This window comes from Littorina saxatilis, linkage group LG14, assembly GCF_037325665.1.
Source record: "Littorina saxatilis isolate snail1 linkage group LG14, US_GU_Lsax_2.0, whole genome shotgun sequence".
Classification (NCBI taxonomy): Eukaryota; Metazoa; Mollusca; class Gastropoda; order Littorinimorpha; family Littorinidae; genus Littorina; species Littorina saxatilis.
The window spans coordinates 30,565,850-30,585,963 of NC_090258.1; the positions used below are offsets into that span (position 1 = coordinate 30,565,850).

Sequence of the window (20,114 nt, forward strand, 5' to 3'; positions counted from 1 at the left end):
ACTGGTGATTCATGGAGTTGTTAGTCAGTGTGAATTAAAAAAACATGTGCATGACTTTACACTCAATCATGCCTTTACAACGTCTCCCCAAATTTCTTTCTAAAGAAAAAAAAAAAGAATTCTGCAGACTACAACACAGTTGGTTAATGTTTCTAACGGGATGTTTTGTGACAACAGATCAATGGTCAATGATCAATCACACCGGCAGTACAAAGAGAAATGTTTACAGATTTTGCAGTGAAGCATGCTCGGCACTGTCTTATTAGGATTTGAAATGAGAAGATGATGAAATCTTTGAGCTTAGGTAGATAATTAAGTTGTCAAAATAATGCACTTAATGTAAAGAAAAATGTGCCCAGTTGACAATCGTTTTATGAAACATTATGTTGAATGGTGTAAGATATTAAGCTGTCAAAGCAGTGTACAAAATGTAAAGAAAAATGAGCCCCGTTGACAATTATTTTGCGAAACAATGTTGACAGATACCCAGTAAGCTAGCCAACCTGCAGGCAAGACATGCAGAGATGAACGCATCGACCCCTGTGGATGGAAAGCGAGAGACGCGAGTTCGTTTCGCTCCTCATGTGCACATGGCTGATGACGACCGAGTTTCGCTCTGTAGCTATGCAAACGGCCCTGACCTTAGCACAGCTCTGCACGACATTTCGAACATTTCTTCTGAGGTAAATGTTAAAAATCAAATTTTTTTGTTTTTCTTTTTTGTCTAAATTAGTTAGGTTTGCGCAACATGTCTACGTTCATTTCCTCTGAGGTAAATATTTTATGTCTGAACTGAAAATTTCTACAATAAAAGAAATAGCCCTTTAGTATAGTTATTTTTGCGGAGAAGTATGCAGAAGAGAATTAATTAGCTATTTGAAATTTGAATCTGTTTCGTTACAGCTTGTGGGATTAAGTTCTGGCTAAAAATAAGAAGAGTTTTTGTCATCTAGGTAAAGGGTATGGGTCCAGTATTATTCATCTTCTTATGTTCATTTTTTTGAAAAGAATGGGACTTATAAGTAATTATTCAGCTGAAGAAAATTATTATTTCTAGAAGAAAATAACACGGGAGAGATTAAGAAAAGTCACATACTCCAAGAGCAAAAGATAAATCTGCATCAACTAAAACAACATGAGAATTGAGATGCATGAATGTGGTAGTGTGTGTCAACATTTGCACGAAGCTAAAAATTGTGTGCTGGGGTAGTGGTTTGCTTGAAGTGGTTAGTGCTATCCTGCCTGTGACTGTGTGAGTATTTTGTCTCATCTCATGAATTGTTGTTTGCCTCGGTTTGTGTGTTTGCACGGAGTCTTGAAATGGAGGTAAATTTACAGAGGCTATGAGCAGAACGTCTGAGAAAGACGGGTCTTGCAAGGAGGAAGTCTTAAATTGATACAGTCGGATGCGAACGCCAAGAAGAAGAAGAAGATACAGTCAGACAGTAATTTGTGATAGTCAGACAGTAATTTGTGATACAGTCAGACAGTAATTTGTGATACAGTCAGACAGTAATTTGTGATACAGTCAGACAGTAATTTGTGATACAGTCAGACAGTAATTTGTGATAGTCAGACAGTAATTTGTGATACAGTCAGACAGTAATTTGTGATACAGTCAGACAGTAATTTGTGATACAGAGGAACCCCCATTTTAGGACCTCATGCGGGGCGGGGATGTAGCTCAGTCGGTAGCGTGCTGGATTTGTATCCAGTTGGCCGCTGTCAGCGTGAGTTCGTCCCTGCGTTCGGCGAGAGATTTATTTCTCAGAGTCAACTTTGTGTGCAGACTCTCCTCGGTGTCCGAACACCCCCGTGTGTACACGCAAGCACAAGACCAAGTGCGCACGAAAAAGATCCTGTAATCCATGTCAGAGTTCGGTGGGTTATAGAAACACGAAAATACCCAGCATGCTTCCTCCGAAAGCGGCGTATGGCTGCCTAAATGGCGGGGTAAAAACGGTCATACACGTAAAAGCCGTGGGAGTTTCAGCCCATGAACAAACAAACAAACAAGGACCTTAAAATAATCTTTCCTTTTTTTCTCAGTCTCTCGCTTGCTTGTTTCTTTATTTTTTTCTTTTCTTCAGGAGAACTGAGAAAGAAAGCTGATCAGTTATAACTGTAGTGTTGTCCCCAAAACAAATTGACCATCGGACTCCAGGTCTGAGGTGCACGAGAAAGAAAGCTAATCAGTTATAACTGTAGTGTTGTCCCCAAAACAAATTGACCATCGGACTCCAGGTCTGAGGTGCACGAGAAAGAAAGCTAATCAGTTATAACTGTAGTGTTGTCCCCAAAACAAATTGACCATCGGACTCCAGGTCTGAGGTGCACGAGAAAGAAAGCTAATCAGTTATAACTGTAGTGTTGTCCCCAAAACAAATTGACCATCGGACTCCAGGTCTGAGGTGCACGAGAAAGAAAGCTAATCAGTTATAACTGTAGTGTTGTCCCCAAAACAAATTGACCATCGGACTCCAGGTCTGAGGTGCACGAGAAAGAAAGCTAATCAGTTATAACTGTAGTGTTGTCCCCAAAACAAATTGACCATCGGACTCCAGGTCTGAGGTGCACAGAGAAAGAAAGCTAATCAGTTATAACTGTAGTGTTGTCCCCAAAACAAATTGACCATCGGACTCCAGGTCTGAGGTGCACTGAGAAAGAAAGCTAATCAGTTATAACTGTAGTGTTGTCCCCAAAACAAATTGACCATCGGACTCCAGGTCTGAGGTGCACTGAGAAAGAAAGCTAATCAGTTATAACTGTAGTGTTGTCCCCAAAACAAATTGACCATCGGACTCCAGGTCTGAGGTGCACAGAGAAAGAAAGCTAATCAGTTATAACTGTAGTGTTGTCCCCAAAACAAATTGACCATCGGACTCCAGGTCTGAGGTGCACGAGAAAGAAAGCTAATCAGTTATAACTGTAGTGTTGTCCCCAAAACAAATTGACCATCGGACTCCAGGTCTGAGGTGCACAAAGAAAGAAAGCTAATCAGTTATAACTGTAGTGTTGTCCCCAAAACAAATTGACCATCGGACTCCAGGTCTGAGGTGCACAGAGAAAGAAAGCTAATCAGTTATAACTGTAGTGTTCTCCCCAAAACAAATTGACCATCGGACTCCAGGTCTGAGGTGCACGAGAAAGAAAGCTAATCAGTTATAACTGTAGTGTTGTCCCCAAAACAAATTGACCATCGGACTCCAGGTCTGAGGTGCACGAGAAAGAAAGCTAATCAGTTATAACTGTAGTGTTGTCCCCAAAACAAATTGACCATCGGACTCCAGGTCTGAGGTGCACTGAGAAAGAAAGCTAATCAGTTATAACTGTAGTGTTGTCCCCAAAACAAATTGACCATCGGACTCCAGGTCTGAGGTGCACGAGAAAGAAAGCTAATCAGTTATAACTGTAGTGTTGTCCCCAAAACAAATTGACCATCGGACTCCAGGTCTGAGGTGCACGAGAAAGAAAGCTAATCAGTTATAACTGTAGTGTTGTCCCCAAAACAAATTGACCATCGGACTCCAGGTCTGAGGTGCACTGAGAAAGAAAGCTAATCAGTTATAACTGTAGTGTTGTCCCCAAAACAAATTGACCATCGGACTCCAGGTCTGAGGTGCACTGAGAAAGAAAGCTAATCAGTTATAACTGTAGTGTTGTCCCCAAAACAAATTGACCATCGGACTCCAGGTCTGAGGTGCACAGAGAAAGAAAGCTAATCAGTTATAACTGTAGTGTTGTCCCCAAAACAAATTGACCATCGGACTCCAGGTCTGAGGTGCACAGAGAAAGAATAGCTAATCAGTTATAACTGTAGTGTTGTCCCCAAAACAAATTGACCATCGGACTCCAGGTCTGAGGTGCACAGAGAAAGAAAGCTAATCAGTTATAACTGTAGTGTTGTCCCCAAAACAAATTGACCATCGGACTCCAGGTCTGAGGTGCACAGAGAAAGAAAGCTAATCATTATAACTGTAGTGTTGTCCCCAAAACAAATTGACCATCGGACTCCAGGTCTGATGTGCACTGAGAAAGAAAGCTAATCAGTTATAACTGTAGTGTTGTCCCCAAAACAAATTGACCATCGGACTCCAGGTCTGAGGTGCACTGAGAAAGAAAGCTAATCAGTTATAACTGTAGTGTTGTCCCCAAAACAAATTGACCATCGGACTCCAGGTCTGAGGTGCACAAGAAAGAAAGCTAATCAGTTATAACTGTAGTGTTGTCCCCAAAACAAATTGACCATCGGACTCCAGGTCTGAGGTGCACTGAGAAAGAAAGCTAATCAGTTATAACTGTAGTGTTGTCCCCAAAACAAATTGACCATCGGACTCCAGGTCTGAGGTGCACAGAGAAAGAAAGCTAATCAGTTATAACTGTAGTGTTGTCCCCAAAACAAATTGACCATCGGACTCCATATCTGAGGTGCACAGAGAAAGAAAGCTAATCAGTTATAACTGTAGTGTTGTCCCCAAAACAAATTGACCATCGGACTCCAGGTCTGAGGTGCACAGAGAAAGAAAGCTAATCAGTTATAACTGTAGTGTTGTCCCCAAAACAAATTGACCATCGGACTCCAGGTCTGAGGTGCACAGAGAAAGAAAGCTAATCAGTTATAACTGTAGTGTTGTCCCCAAAACAAATTGACCATCGGACTCCAGGTCTGAGGTGCACTGAGAAAGAAAGCTAATCAGTTATAACTGTAGTGTTGTCCCCAAAACAAATTGACCATCGGACTCCAGGTCTGAGGTGCACAGAGAAAGAAAGCTAATCAGTTATAACTGTAGTGTTGTCCCCAAAACAAATTGACCATCGGACTCCAGGTCTGAGGTGCACGAGAAAGAAAGCTAATCAGTTACAACTGTAGTGTTGTCCCCAAAACAAATTGACCATCGGACTCCAGGTCTGAGGTGCACGAGAAAGAAAGCTAATCAGTTACAACTGTAGTGTTGTCCCCAAAACAAATTGACCATCGGACTCCAGGTCTGAGGTGCACGAGAAAGAAAGCTAATCAGTTACAACTGTAGTGTTGTCCCCAAAACAAATTGACCATCGGACTCCAGGTCTGAGGTGCACAGAGAAAGAAAGCTAATCAGTTATAACTGTAGTGTTGTCCCCAAAACAAATTGACCATCGGACTCCAGGTCTGAGGTGCACGAGAAAGAAAGCTAATCAGTTACAACTGTAGTGTTGTCCCCAAAACAAATTGACCATCGGACTCCAGGTCTGAGGTGCACGAGAAAGAAAGCTAATCAGTTATAACTGTAGTGTTGTCCCCAAAACAAATTGACCATCGGACTCCAGGTCTGAGGTGCACAAGAAAGAAAGCTAATCAGTTATAACTGTAGTGTTGTCCCCAAAACAAATTGACCATCGGACTCCAGGTCTGAGGTGCACGAGAAAGAAAGCTAATCAGTTACAACTGTAGTGTTGTCCCCAAAACAAATTGACCATCGGACTCCAGGTCTGAGGTGCACTGAGAAAGAAAGCTAATCAGTTATAACTGTAGTGTTGTCCCCAAAACAAATTGACCATCGGACTCCAGGTCTGAGGTGCACGAGAAAGAAAGCTAATCAGTTATAACTGTAGTGTTGTCCCCAAAACAAATTGACCATCGGACTCCAGGTCTGAGGTGCACGAGAAAGAAAGCTAATCAGTTATAACTGTAGTGTTGTCCCCAAAACAAATTGACCATCGGACTCCAGGTCTGAGGTGCAGGAGAAAGAAAGCTAATCAGTTATAACTGTAGTGTTGTCCCCAAAACAAATTGACCATCGGACTCCAGGTCTGAGGTGCACGAGAAAGAAAGCTAATCAGTTATAACTGTAGTGTTGTCCCCAAAACAAATTGACCATCGGACTCCAGGTCTGAGGTGCACTGAGAAAGAAAGCTAATCAGTTATAACTGTAGTGTTGTCCCCAAAACAAATTGACCATCGGACTCCAGGTCTGAGGTGCACTGAGAAAGAAAGCTAATCAGTTATAACTGTAGTGTTGTCCCCAAAACAAATTGACCATCGGACTCCAGGTCTGAGGTGCACTGAGAAAGAAAGCTAATCAGTTATAACTGTAGTGTTGTCCCCAAAACAAATTGACCATCGGACTCCAGGTCTGAGGTGCACTGAGAAAGAAAGCTAATCAGTTATAACTGTAGTGTTGTCCCCAAAACAAATTGACCATCGGACTCCAGGTCTGAGGTGCACTGAGAAAGAAAGCTAATCAGTTATAACTGTAGTGTTGTCCCCAAAACAAATTGACCATCGGACTCCAGGTCTGAGGGGCACGAGAAAGTTACCAGCCAATCGGGAAGCAGCCGCAGTGTTGGATTGGTTGAAACTGAGATGTCATGATTTCATCGAATCAGACCCCGCAGCTTGTTCTCTCCCGTTTGGCGGGCATCCACTTTTGGTTCGTGCCCCTCAGCCCCGGTTCTGACACAGTCAAAAAAACTTTATTTTTTTATTTTGTTGATTCTTTTTATTTATTTGATTATTTATTTATTAATGTAATTTTTTTTGTTTTATCACAGATGATGAACGAGCGCCTAGGTCTCGGCTCCCCTACGGGGTTGTCTTTCCTGCCGCAGACGACAGAGTTCCCTCCCCGCCAAATCACGGAGAGTTTACACGTCAACAATTCGTTTTCTTCCCTGGCAGGTCTCGCTGGCAACGACAGCGATGCAGGTATGTAATGTCAAGAATGATGCTTTTTAAAAAATAAAAAAATTTGTTAGGGGAATTTAATTTCTGTTTGGAATGTGGGCTTTTGGGCATTATATGATAAGAGCAATACTGTCTTTTAATGGGAATTGTATTTTCGTTTTAAATCTGGTCAAGTGCTTTGGAAATTTTAAGGCAAGAATGAAGGACAGTTTTTTCATTCCTATATATATAGGCTTGGGGAGGTCTCGGGGAAAACTCATGCAAAAACAGATGAATTGTAGATCGTAAGAGAAAGGGAGAATGTACGTTCTGGCTCACCGATTCCGACAGACCCTAAATATTAACGCAAAATAGGCTTCTGGACTAAACTTTTACTAAAATGAAACATGCGACAAAATCAGAAAAATACTGCATAAATCCATACAAAAAAAAATACAGTAAAGTAAGGTTGTTTTGAACCAATCCCGGGTCTGTCGGAATCAGTAACCCAGAACGTACATTCTCCCTTTCTCTTATACAACCACGGAAATTACGAGCCGTTGCAGGTGTTCAAGCTAAATAATCGTCTCGTATCGAAAACAAAAGCAGACGACAAATTTAGTCAGTTGGAGTTGTCTCCCGTACTCCTGTAGCATGCACTATTCAGTTTAGATCAGCGCTGCATCTCAGACTCTGTGGCTGCACCAGACGGTTCGGGAATTCCCAACAAAAGAAAAGATCATACGGCACTGACAACTTCAGTGTCAGCTGAACACGAGAGCGTTCGGTCTTTTAGAAGATTTGTATCTTGAAATGAAAATTAACGAATATCGCGCTGTCCGAAGGAATGGAGTACATATCGGACAATGACCACGCTCAGGCTAAAACGGATAGGACATCTGACCGACATGCGGCAATGAGTGAATCGGACATTTGGGGATTTTCATCGTTATATGTCCGATGTCCGACGCCTAACGACATCCCTGCCTACATTATTCTGATTGATCACAACCAAACCTACTATCATTGGACACATCCAAATGCAAGCGTCTGTTCTTGAAAATTTCCCACTGATCTAAAAATAAAACCAGTCCAATTTCCTCTGTCGCGCTTTGCCACAGAAACTCACGGTTTGGCCTGTATTTCTGATTTGTGCGCAAAAGCTTTCTTTCTTTTTTCTTTTTTTTAACATAACAATGTTTAATGTCACTGTATGTTTAAAAGACCATGGTCATATTTGTAAAAAAAATGTTAAATTAGAAAATAAATAACATTTTGTTTTATGATTTTTCCTACACCTGTGCTGAAAATAAGACATAAAAATGTTGGTATATAAGTCGCTCAAATACAAGAAGGAATGAATGGCTCGGTTTGAGTTTGTTGCAGTTGACCCTGCACAAAACGATCTATGATGTTTTTGGTAACAATTTTGCCGTGACGTATTTCACAACTTCCTGTGTTACACAAACTCAGTGATGACCAATTTTGCCTGTACCAGAAACAAGCCAGCTCCGAAATTCTCAAGAATTCTAGGATTCTAAAAATAGTACCGTTCACGCGTGAACGGTAGGTCTTGCTGGTAAACCGGCGGCTTGGGTCACTCTGTTTCAACGCTTCGCTTCAATATTTAGGCCGCCTGAAAAGGCAGCCACCGAGTGCACTTTATGCAAATGACTTGTGTAATATTGTTCCACCACGATTGGTTCTGGTGTATCACGTGGTTCATGAATATTAAAACTTGTTTATTGAATCAAGCTTTGACAAGTGTACTTGGTGGCTGCTTTGAAACTCAACAAAGCCTACTCCCCTTTCACAAACACTTCCCCGTCATAGCGGGTTTTCCCGATTGACAAAAATTCTTATTACACACTCAGACTATTTGGAGTCGCGTTTATTCTCCAGTGCCCAATTGCATAAGAATATTCTGGTGATGAATAAACGCGCTTTGTGTCATTAGCATCTAAAGATTTCTTGTTTACAATAGTTGTGTTGATCTGATGAAGCGCGGAACTGATCTTAGGGTTGTCATGGTGAAACACTCGCTTCTGAAACAGTGCTTCCTTGTAGTTATCATGCGATATGCTCGACTTTACAACCTGTTTGCTTACACCCTTTGCTTTTTTAACCACCCCTTTCTCACTTGCAACACTGTACATCTTTGCACGCAATCCAACATACTCCTTAATTATCTTCCCATTCATTTCATCTTTCATCTTTCCAATAACCTTCTTGTTAACATTTGAGTGCAATGGTGATTCTTTAGGGTAGTCGCAAGTGTCATAAAAAGAATCTTTTCCTTTTACTGCAGGACTTTCAGCTTCTAGATCTTTGTAAATGTCATCCGCTGGAATGTCAAGTAAGAATGAATCTGTGTCTGTGTAAAGTACTCTCGATTTGGGATATCTTGGTTTCAAATAATCATACAAAAACTCAAGCATCAACAGTTTTGACAACTCTAGCACAGTAAAGCCTATGAATACTGGTTTGTCAAGCTTGACTACAAGTTTTTTCATTAAGATACCATACAGCTGTTCATGAAAGTATTTAAAGTCTTGATACTGTGGTTTGGATGTCAGCTTGATGGCCTCATTTTCTCTTGTAACAAGTCTAACATCCTTTCTCTTGTGTGGGTTTTCCATTGTCTTACCAAAGCAACTGTTGTTCATCAGTTTAAAAAAGTCTTTCTCTGATGCATCAGCGGCTTTGGTTCTCAGTTCTGTGTTTTTCATGATGTAAGGTTTCATAAACTGTTCTTGATCAAATAAAATTATACGATGAACAGCCTTCAAAATTAATCCATGTCTAATGTAAAACTGTAACAGTCTGTAGTGACACACATACTTCTTTTTGTGAAACAGATTGGGCACCAGCTTTGGGGGTTCTCTTGGGTTTACTTTTAACCTCTCAGCCGCTAAAGGATAATCATTATGTAGATCATGAAGTGATAGTGGATAGTCTAAGTCAACTTCTAGTATCCATCCCTTTCGACTGTCTGGGCCTGCTTTTAATATTGTCAGCACAACACATTGTGAAAATGGTCCTGAATAGATCTTAAAGTTCCGAAGTGGAAGCGTCTGACACATTGCCCAACCATACAAATTGTTTGCATCTAGATACATGATGTAATTAGAAGGTTTCATAGGATCAAAGTCGTCCAAGTATTTGTTGTTGGCTTTGCAGTAATTGTGTGAAGCCATACTGATTCCTCCACGTAGTCCATTTTCAATCATCTGAAGTGTAGGTAGATCTGATAGCAAGTCAATCTTTACTCCTGTAAATCTAAGAAATGCATCCCAGCTCATGCCTGGTGCAGATATGTAATGTGAAGGATCTAGATTGTAGTGCTTCATACATGTTCTTCTGTAATTCTCAAATATATCTGCAAGTAAACAAACATCAGCCAACAAATATTGATCATGATAATCACCCATTGTATTACATCCTAATTTATTCCATGCAGTCTTAGCGTGTTCATAGTCTTCGTCACTTATACCTTTACCCTTCAGCCGTGAGAAGTAAGCATCCTTTGGTGGTAACTCATCTTCATCAAACCTCTCCCACGAATCCATGTATTCATATGGATAGACTCCCTTTCTAACTAAGTCACTGTCAAAGTACTTACATGTGATTGGGAAAGCAGTTAGTGATGAAGATAAAGACTCAAGTGTTCCCATCAGATGTTGAGCAGAATCGTAGAAGTGTAAACTATTCAGAGTAAAGGCCATGTACTTTTCTGAAGACTGCGCAATGCATCTTGCTTTGTATTCATCAGTTACTGCCTGCATGATCAGATGTGAATCATAACCGCGCAAGTTATGGAAGAAGATTGGAAGCTTCCAAGTCTTAGGATCAAACTTTAATTGTAGATTACATTTGCTGTGTGCTGCTCCTCGGAACTGCCCACTTACATGATCATGATCTCTTACTATTGGATTGTCTGGGTTTGGTGTTAGACTTTGTTCGCATATCCAACACTGTGTGGTAGAGTTAAACTGTTCTTGGTCTTCAGGTTTCATAACAATGTCTGAAAGATTCAGTTGTTTGGAGCAGTCATTTCGCACTTGGTTCATTTGCTGTAAGAAGTTCTTTGCTGCATTAGGTCCTCTGTACAATTGCGGTTTAGAATGTTTACCATCTGAACTAACAACAATAAATGCATATGAACAGACTTGATGATTACTTAGAGTTACTGTTTTAGGTAGGTCTTTTGGTAAAGGTCCTTCATATGGCACAATGATAGATTCAAAGTCAGCATAAACAACATAAGGACTTTTCTGTAGTTTGCATACATTCTTAAAATACACTTTGCTGTCTGGCGGTGGTGTTGTTAACTTCACAACCGCATCATCAACGCTCTTACAATGTTGCTTGTGTATAAGTGCTGCATGAATTGATGGAATACGCAAGAGACATCGCCTACAAAAGTCTTGTTTACTATTGTGATTGCTTGTGCTCGCCATCAGTCTACTCATTGTACGAATCAAAGTGTAATGATATTTTACACCATCAGTCATTAGTAACATGTCAACATGGTTAGTATCACAATCACCAATCGTTGGTGAGTTCTTTGATATTCTGACTGGTTTCAGTTCATCTTCCTCATCCCACGTGTAAACATTTACGGTGATGGGTTTGTTTTGCTGTTCAAATTTGTCAATGCTTGTAATGCTGACAGGAAATTCAATACCAGTAAAGTTTAGTTTATTTCTGTATGCATGATAGTTAGACACTCTTTCTGCATTTTTCTTTACACTGTACAGTCTTGCCAGAACACACCACATAAAACATTTGTCATCATCATTCTTTATGTTCAGCACAGCACGTTTTTTGACAAGAGCAGGAGGTAAAGGTATGTAACTTCTACCTCTGATGGGGGCAAATTTACTTAGCTTCAATTCTATTTTTAGAATTTCACCTTCTGACCATCCGGATCCTTTCATCTTTGCATCCTCTGCAGCTTGCTCAAACCGTTTCATCATTTCATCTGCCCAGTTTCCATTCAATTCTGCCATAGAATTAAGTGCTAGTTGTCTGGTTGAAACATGAACTTCTAGCACCTCATCACTGACTGTTTTGTATTTTATTAAACTGACTATCTGCACTTTTACTGGAGGTTCAATCAACAAATTGTTTGGAATTTGTTCAATGGCGTCTTGCACACTGGACTGCACATTTTGAGGATCCGTTACTTGTAATTCAACGGTGTCAAATACTGTCGATAAAGATTCTAATACAGAGTCTTCCATCGCTGTGAGTTTGATTTTATAACTCAAAATAAAAATATAAATTAAAAAAATGAAGTTGCTTCCATTTTTGTTAACACTATAAAATCTGAAATAAAAAATCATTTAACATTTGTACCACGTGGAACTAATTGTAATTCCTCTTTTACAAAGGCTCTTTGCGGTGCTGGTTCTCTCAAGTAATATATAGGTGGATTTGTCTCTACTACTCTCTTGATTTCATGAATGTCAATACTCCAGATTGGATCCGTTGCACGCTTCCTGCTGTCACCCTCAGCTTCACCGGGTGCATATAAATATCTGACTTTCTGATTGAAAGGTAGTAATGCCACTGGTGTTGTTGACTTTGGAGCAACAGGTATTGTTTTCTGTTTGATTGCATCAACTGGTCTTAACCCTGTAGCTTTAAATACCTCCAGATTCATTGCTCTAAGTACTGATGGTAATCTTTTGACCCATTCAGTGTTACGCAATTTACTTTCTGTGTCCAAAAATTCCTGATGGTACTGATATGAAAACAGTTTTTCTGCCAACTGTTTGTTAAAGCTCTCAACAATAGCCTGTGACCTGTGGTTTCCTGGAATACCTCTCTTCACTGTAACATGATGTTTTAACAGAAGCTGGTTGACAGCTCCTTTAAACTCCTTACCATCATCGCACTGAATCATTCTGGGATACTTTAGTGGTCCACGTCTGTAAATTTCTTGCAGGGCAACAGCTGTAGCTATAGCACTTTTCTCTGTCAACGGTTCAGCATCTTTGTATCTTGTTGCAACATCAACTACAGTCAGTGCATACTTATATTTCTTCCTTCTGACTGTGTCATGCGGTAAATACAGCAGGTCTATTTGATGAGTGTCATTCGGTTTAATGTTAACAAAGTGTGGTCGTGTAATTTTTCTTGGTGCAGGTAAATAGATCTGCCAAACTGCCTGCTTTGACAACCATTTCTTTGCTGTATCTTGAGAAACACCTGCTGCGTCACTGAGCTTGTCAATAGCAGTTTTTCCTTTCCAGTAACCTTTTGGGGAATAATATATTTTAGATAACAAAGCATCACTCATGGTTTTTTAAATGACAGAATATTAAGATTTGACAGCACGCGCAATAAAGTAAACAACAGCCATACCAATAACAATGAAAACAATCTCGCCCACCTTCTGCTCTTCTGAAGGCTGATAAAAGTCACCCAGTTTTGGAGGAGCACTTGTCTTCATTTTCTTTCCAGTTACAAGATAGTATTCTTGAATGGCTGCATCAACATTGTCAAAGGTTTTGTTTGCATGTCCTTGCTGCCTGAGTTTATCATTCATAAAGTCTAACTGCGCAATTCGTTTCTTCTCGTATTCATCCTGTGCTTTCGCCAGTTGTTCCATGGCTTTGTTGTGCCTTTCCCTCTCTTCACCATTTTGCAGTTTAGAAAACAAATAGTTGCTGCCAGAAAATGCAAGCGCATTTACAATCGCACCTCCCACCATCATAACCAAGCTAGCCATTTTATTGTCTTACATGTTTATATTTTCTGGAATAATTCCTTGCTTCACCAAAAAGTCTTTTGTTGCAAAGGAAGCTGTCACAACACCAATTAGTTTAGCACCGTCTTCGAAGTCTAACTTTCCCAAGTCGGCTGGTTTCATTCTGAGGAGACTTTTACCCAGCATTGTGTAACCTACACTCAAGCCTCCAATCACTGCAGCGTGATAAACTAGATTAACTATTGTCTTTTCAGAACTCATTTTTATGTTATCAAAATTAAAATATTAAAATTATTCCATATGAAATGAATCCACTGCAGGTACTACTGTGGGCTTTGTTATTGTTTGTACTGCTTTGTTTGTTGGTTTTGGTGTTTCTGATTTTGGTGTTTCTGATTTTGGTTTTTCTGACACTTTATATTTGCCTTGCCAAAGTTTGTAAAGCAAGTATCCACCTCCTCCAACAACAGCTGCTACAGCTACTTTTCTGTATGATAGAAATGAAGATTTTAATTCTTGATCAGTTTGTGTGACCTTAGTCACTTCAGGAATGTTTGGTGTCTGCTCAACTTCAGACATAATGTTCTGCTTTGCCTTTTGATTTAACTTTTTTTGTCTGTTCCATTCGGCTAGTTTTTTTCCTGCTTCTACTCTACCAGGTTTCTTTGTCACTGTGTTCACTTCTGGTATTTTCGTCTGCTCCACTGTCTGCTTCAACTGATCTGTCATCTTTTTTATTCTGAAAATTAATGTGTTTGAAAGTAATTAATCCAGCAACAAATGGTACTAATAAAGCACCAAATCGATAATACAGGCCACAGGCAAGAGATTCGAGGGACTTGGAAACAACAGGGTCATGAGTTAGATCATGTGTTAAGTCTTCCTCCGAGTCGAGAGGTGTAAAATGTCCAAAAATCTTTGTGTACAAACCTATAACAGTCTGTCCAATACTTCTAACCATCTTAGAACCAAGCACTGATTCATACCGTCCATGATACTTTTCTATATCTTCTGAGGAAAGATGTTGTACTTCTTCCACAGTTAACTGCTGCCCAAGGTAGTGTTTTGTTTTTCCACAAACAGCAAGTGAATACAATCTTTCTTTTTTATCAGGTATAGTCCTACTGTCACAGATTTCAATATCTGTAGCAGTCTGCATCAGCAATTCATCACAGTTCATTTTATTTTGATGCAGAATAAAATTAAAATCTAGTAATTAAACTTGAGTAAGAACTTAGGTAGGAACTTAACAAGAACTTAGGTAGGAACTTAACAAGAACTTGAGTAAGAACTTAGGTAGGAACTTAACAAGAACTTGAGTAAGAACTTGACAAGAACTTGTGTAAGAACTTGAGTAAGAACTTGACAAGAACTTAGTAAAAACTTGAGTAAGAACTTGAGTAAAAACTTGAGTAAGAACTTGAGTAAGAACTTGGTAAGAACTTAGCAAGGATTTCTACAAACATACATACTGAACTGGTTGATCAGTTTTTAAAACCAGTTTCGAGTGCTTAGAAGATTTCAGATTATTCTTTATTCTTTCTCTCTCCTGTTTGTTTTCAATGACATCATTTTCTCGAAGGCACTCTTCAAAACTGTCACGGTCCTTTGAATAGAACAATGTTATTGTTTTGAGTTGCTCTCTAAAGTCTTTCAGAACTGCATTGTATTTTTGTGTTAATATCCAAACTGATATTAATGCATGTCGTCCACTGAATGCAAGCTTTGCTAGTGCACTTTTCTTTCTAACAATGTCACGTTCTGCTGCACAGTCATCAATAATAAACAGTGTTGGCGTGTTCTGAAAAAGATCGAAATAATGCTCCAAGCAAACATTTAGACGATCAGAAGGATTTACAATAAATATATTTTGATCAGACCATATGAATTTTCTCTCCTTGTATGTTCTGTTATGCTTTATGGTTGGACAGAATATGACTATGTGTTCAAAGTGATTTATGTAAACAGTCTGTAATAAATCCAAAACATATCTTGTTTTGCCGCAACCTGTTGCCCCACAAATCAAAGAACAGTGTGGATCTTTTGGAAGAAAATCTAGATACTTCATTTTAACACGTTCAATAAACAATATCCTGTAATCTGCTTTCAGAGATGTTTAACTGCGCATCTGACACAACAAACACGTAGATCTTAACTGATTTACTACTACTCCCTACTTCCTTTTCAATTTGTATTGTGATTCCTTCTGATCCGTTTTCAATTCGCCTTCCACTTCCATGCAGTTTGTTGTCGTCAGTTGTTCTGAGATCCAGCCATAACGCATATTTATTTGTCAAGAAATCTTCTACGCCAACACCGTGTAAATGTAGATCTTTAGCCACAAGATCAGATGTTGGGTCTTTCAATCTTCCTCCAGTAAAGTACTTTCTTGCTTCATCATAGTGTTGGTATGGCAGCATGCCAGATGCAAATATTTGGTTTGGCTGCCCTTCAATTGTGCAATATACTCTATTGATTAGTGGATTGTAAAACTTTTCTATTTGCCTTTCATATGAATCTTTTGGTTCCTCAAACAACATAAGTATTCCCTTCATTGACCTAGCTGGTGTATTCAAGTTAATGTTCCAGATTGGATCAGCCTGGCTTTTTGAAAGTGTACTGTGATTCAACACTCTTTCATAATAGATAGGCAGCTTAGAACTGTACTGATTTTCTATAAGTCTAGCCAGTTCAGGATGGTTTACAACATCAAACTCTAAAGAAATTCCAGACACCTTATACTTTGCTTCCGGGTCTTGTGAAAGCATAACACGATCATAACTATTGAAAGTCAGGTCGTATGACAGCCTGTCACGCAATGCTCCTTGATAGAAGGGAGGATGTGAATTTATGAGTTCAAAGTCAAGTGGAATACAAAATTTGTTTCCAAAAGCAACATTGACAGCGTTATCTTTTTTGTTGTCAGCTTTATCTCCTGCTCCTATTCTAACTTTTATCCCATTGTCTGACTGAATCCCTTGAAACACTCTGTTTTTCTTTTCATTGTCAGTCAACCAATTATCTGCGTAAACTAAAAATACATCTGCATTATTCAATGACATCACTTCCCGCCCTTCCAGTTTGACAGTAATCTTCCTCACAATTGCTCTTCCTACATTATAAGCCAAAGTCCTATTTTCATCTGAGCCAGATTCTAATTCTAATTTGAATGATAGTCTTACAGTGCCTGGTACAATAACATCGTTCTTACCTAGATTAGGAAACCTAACAGTAAGTATTTCATTCTGATCAATAGTAGAAGGATTATTTGTAACTATAACTGTTTGCCTTATTCCTTTTACCCCGAGAGGTTCTTTCAGCCTTCTGTAAGGATCAAGAACAGAACCGAACGATTGTGCCATCTTTTTTTATTTTCAAAATAAAAAATAAGTTACAAATGGCAGAAGGTGGATTTGAAGATTTATTTGAGCCAGCGGACGACATGAGCGAAGCAATCCCTTTGGTTCCCTACCACCATTCACTGCATTATGAGGTGGCACGACATGAACTTCTGGAAGGTAAAGTTAGAGATTTCTACAAAAGTTTAGGAGAAGAACCTGATGTTTTAGATCCAAACCAGTTCAAAATGGAAGCAAATCATTTATATACAACTAGCGATAAAGGAGAAAAAGTCCAACTTACATATAAATCTAATCCTGCTAAGTTTCTATCAAAAGTTTCACTAAAACAAAAACTTACTGCTAATCGACTTAGGCAATTAGATATTGTGCCTAGCACACGGTCATCACCTTCCCATGTTGTTTCCTTACTTCAACAAGCAGAACTAGGACTACCAACTGCTACTCAAATAGAATCTGTTCCATTGCAAGATCTTAATAAACTTGCAGATGAGGCTGATCAACTTATACAAGAGATAGAGACTTCTTTTTCTGAGGAAACTTCACTGAAGACTCCACATGAACTATTACCTATGAGAGAAATAGAAGCCCTTAATCAATCACTACAAACCATCAGAGGTGAAATAGCAAATAATCTGTCAAAACTAGGTCAGCTGGATGAAGATATAAACAAAGAGAAACAAAAACTTGCTGATGCTGATGATTTGAACCTAGAACAAGAAGTAAAAAACAGAATTTCTAAGCGTTTAAAAGATTTGCAGGAGGAGAAAGCCATAAGGTTAGAAGTTCTAAGTAACAATAGAGAACAACTGAGAACACAGGTCAGCAGAATAAAAAATACAATTCAAAGAATCCTTTACGAAGACACAACTCTTGCTGAAAGAATTAGAACGCTTTTCAGAGAGCAGGGAATCACAATAGCTAGTATACTAACTGCGTTAGGATTTGCAATAAGCACATTAGTGTTAACACTCACAGGTGGCACTGTCACACCTCCACCTCCACCTCCACCTTCATCTCCATCTGATCCGGGATGGGTAAAGAAACAACTCAAACACATTGCAGAACTATTAAAGAAACTAGCAGCAAAAGCTTTGGGTGCACTTCCAGGAATCATTGGTTCAATTGTTAGCTGGCTGTTATCTTTTGCAGGTAAAGTTGTTGGTTTCATGGCTGAACATCTCTGGACTCTAATAGTTTTAATTGCAGGTGTTCTGCTAACGAGAATAAAGCAAAAGTAAGCCTACACCCACTCCACCAATTACTAGAGCAGTCTTCTGCGATTCATGATCATCACTAATACTAACAGCTTGATCATCACTAGTGACAGAATGATCTTCACCTGCAGCGTGATCTTCACTTGTCACGCTTTGTTTCTGTTCATTGTGATATGGCTGTAACATCGTTCTGATTTCTGAATTCAGTTCTTCACCCTTTCCAAGCGGCTGGGTGTCACTAGCAATAATGATTTCATTGTTATAATTTGTTATTGTTCCAATCTGCAGCTGGAGATCAGAAGGTAACATGTAAAGGCCGTTACCAACAGCAAAGTCAACTTTTGATCTTGCATAACGGAGAGAGTCTTGATACCTTTTGATGCTGGAAGGCAGATCAACTGCAGAGTTTATGACATCTTCTAAATTTGATAACAACTGTTTCTGTGCACCAAACCCTGTGCTTGTTCTCATTATGTTTGATCGTGTCTGTGCCTGCGAGCCTAGCAAGCACCACGCATATGTTCGGATAGATTCATTGATCCTTTCAACACCTGATCCAGTGAAACCTTTGCCGGTGTCTAATATAAAAGTAGTCCATGCATTGTGGTGCTCTTGTTCTATTGATCCTAACTGTACCTGCACATTTGAAGAAAAAGATGTATGACCTGGCCAGTAATCAAAATTATACCTCCTGTGGACACCCCATAAATATAGTGTTCCCATGCCATGGTTTTTGTCTTGCTTTTGCCTAAAGTCGGTCTTAAAATCTATATTGAATTCATTGCAGAGACGCTCATACACTTTCATGTTTATCCTATTGTTGAATGGGTTCCAGCTCTTTTCATGCGGCATTGGTGCCTGAAGTTCAGACAAGATTCTTCTGCACTGATAGTAAACGTGAAATGTGTACACACACTTTGTCAGTAAGTTTGAATTATTCATGTGGTCTGCATAGGACACTCCACATCCTGTGGTTGCACAGAATATTGCAAAGTTTAACTGATTCTGATAGAACTGAATTGGGTGAGAGTTCCACATCTTTGGAACACTATCATTTTTGATTGGGGGATTTAGGTAAGAATGGAATGGGTCAGGCACTTTAACGCGAATGGATTGTGTTTCTGTTACAGCAAAGTCCAACTCATGGAAAGAAATAGTCTTTGGATTGTAATATGGTCCAGTTTTGTATTTAACGTCTTTGTTGAATTTATACTGACTCATTTTTGTTGTTGAATAAAAAATGTTTATCACACTAACAAATGTGAAGACTAGTGTGCCAGTTAAACTTGCAAACCCTATCAACAATCAAAATGGAGGAATGAAAGTTGCACTGCATGAAATTATGTACAAGGTTACTTGGTATAATATCAGTAAAAAAAAGGCTAACAACTGGGTTAGAATTAATGGTAAAACACATTCTGTAGAAGATGGTTACTATGACTTCTGCACTTTAGAGAAAGAATTGTTTGCTCCAGTAGGTATTACAGCGAGTTTAAATCATGCAAGTCTCATTGCTACTCTTACTATGCCCAAAACTAGAGAAGTAAACGTTGAGTTTCCAACCAAACTCCTTGATATGCTTGGAATTACAAATTTATACAAGGGAACACGTCCCATTGACATGGATGTTAACAGTGTACTGTTTGTTCACATGAGAGAGCTTAACACATCCTATAATCTGTTTAATGATCAGCGTTCTGATCTGCTTAGAATTCTTCCACCGAGTGATGCCTCTTTTTGTAAAATGCACGTGCCAACATTTAAGACACTTCAGTTCAAGGACTTGGAGGAAGGGTGTCATGAATTCCTACACATTGATCTGAAAAATCAAAGTGGACAACCAGTTGATTGTTTGTTTAACATTACATTGGAAATAGTTCCATAAAATATTGAGTATTAAAATGTCGAGTGGACCTACAATAGCTTATCCTGTTGCATGTTCAACTATAGAGTTGAAAGATTTAGCAGACGCTATCGACTTTGAGAGCAATGCTGAAGTTGGTGCAGTGTATGCATTCGAGTTTACAGACACCGGTTATTACAAGAGAAAGGAAATCGACGATGAAAAGAAACCAAGATTCCTCAAACTAGGTCAAATCCGTGATGTTAATGTACCTGATCCAATTGTCGATGACACATTCTACATGTGGAAACATCAGAATAAAAAATGGGTACTT

At 39.2% G+C, this 20,114-nt stretch overlaps 1 protein-coding gene across 3 annotated transcripts in view; it reads left to right on the forward strand.

Annotated features, from left to right (window-relative positions):
• The window catches only part of LOC138947546 (acyl-CoA-binding domain-containing protein 5-like), a 43,815-nt gene that overhangs the window by 13,760 nt on the left and 9,941 nt on the right, over window positions 1–20,114 (forward strand). For 2 of the 3 annotated variants that reach the window (XM_070319035.1, XM_070319036.1), the window contains exons 7-8: window positions 483–683; window positions 6,532–6,685. In XM_070319035.1, coding sequence (XP_070175136.1) covers window positions 483–683; window positions 6,532–6,685 — 355 coding nt within the window. The remainder of the gene's footprint in view (window positions 1–482; window positions 684–6,531; window positions 6,686–20,114) is intronic. The other variant, XM_070319037.1, reaches the window with a different exon arrangement.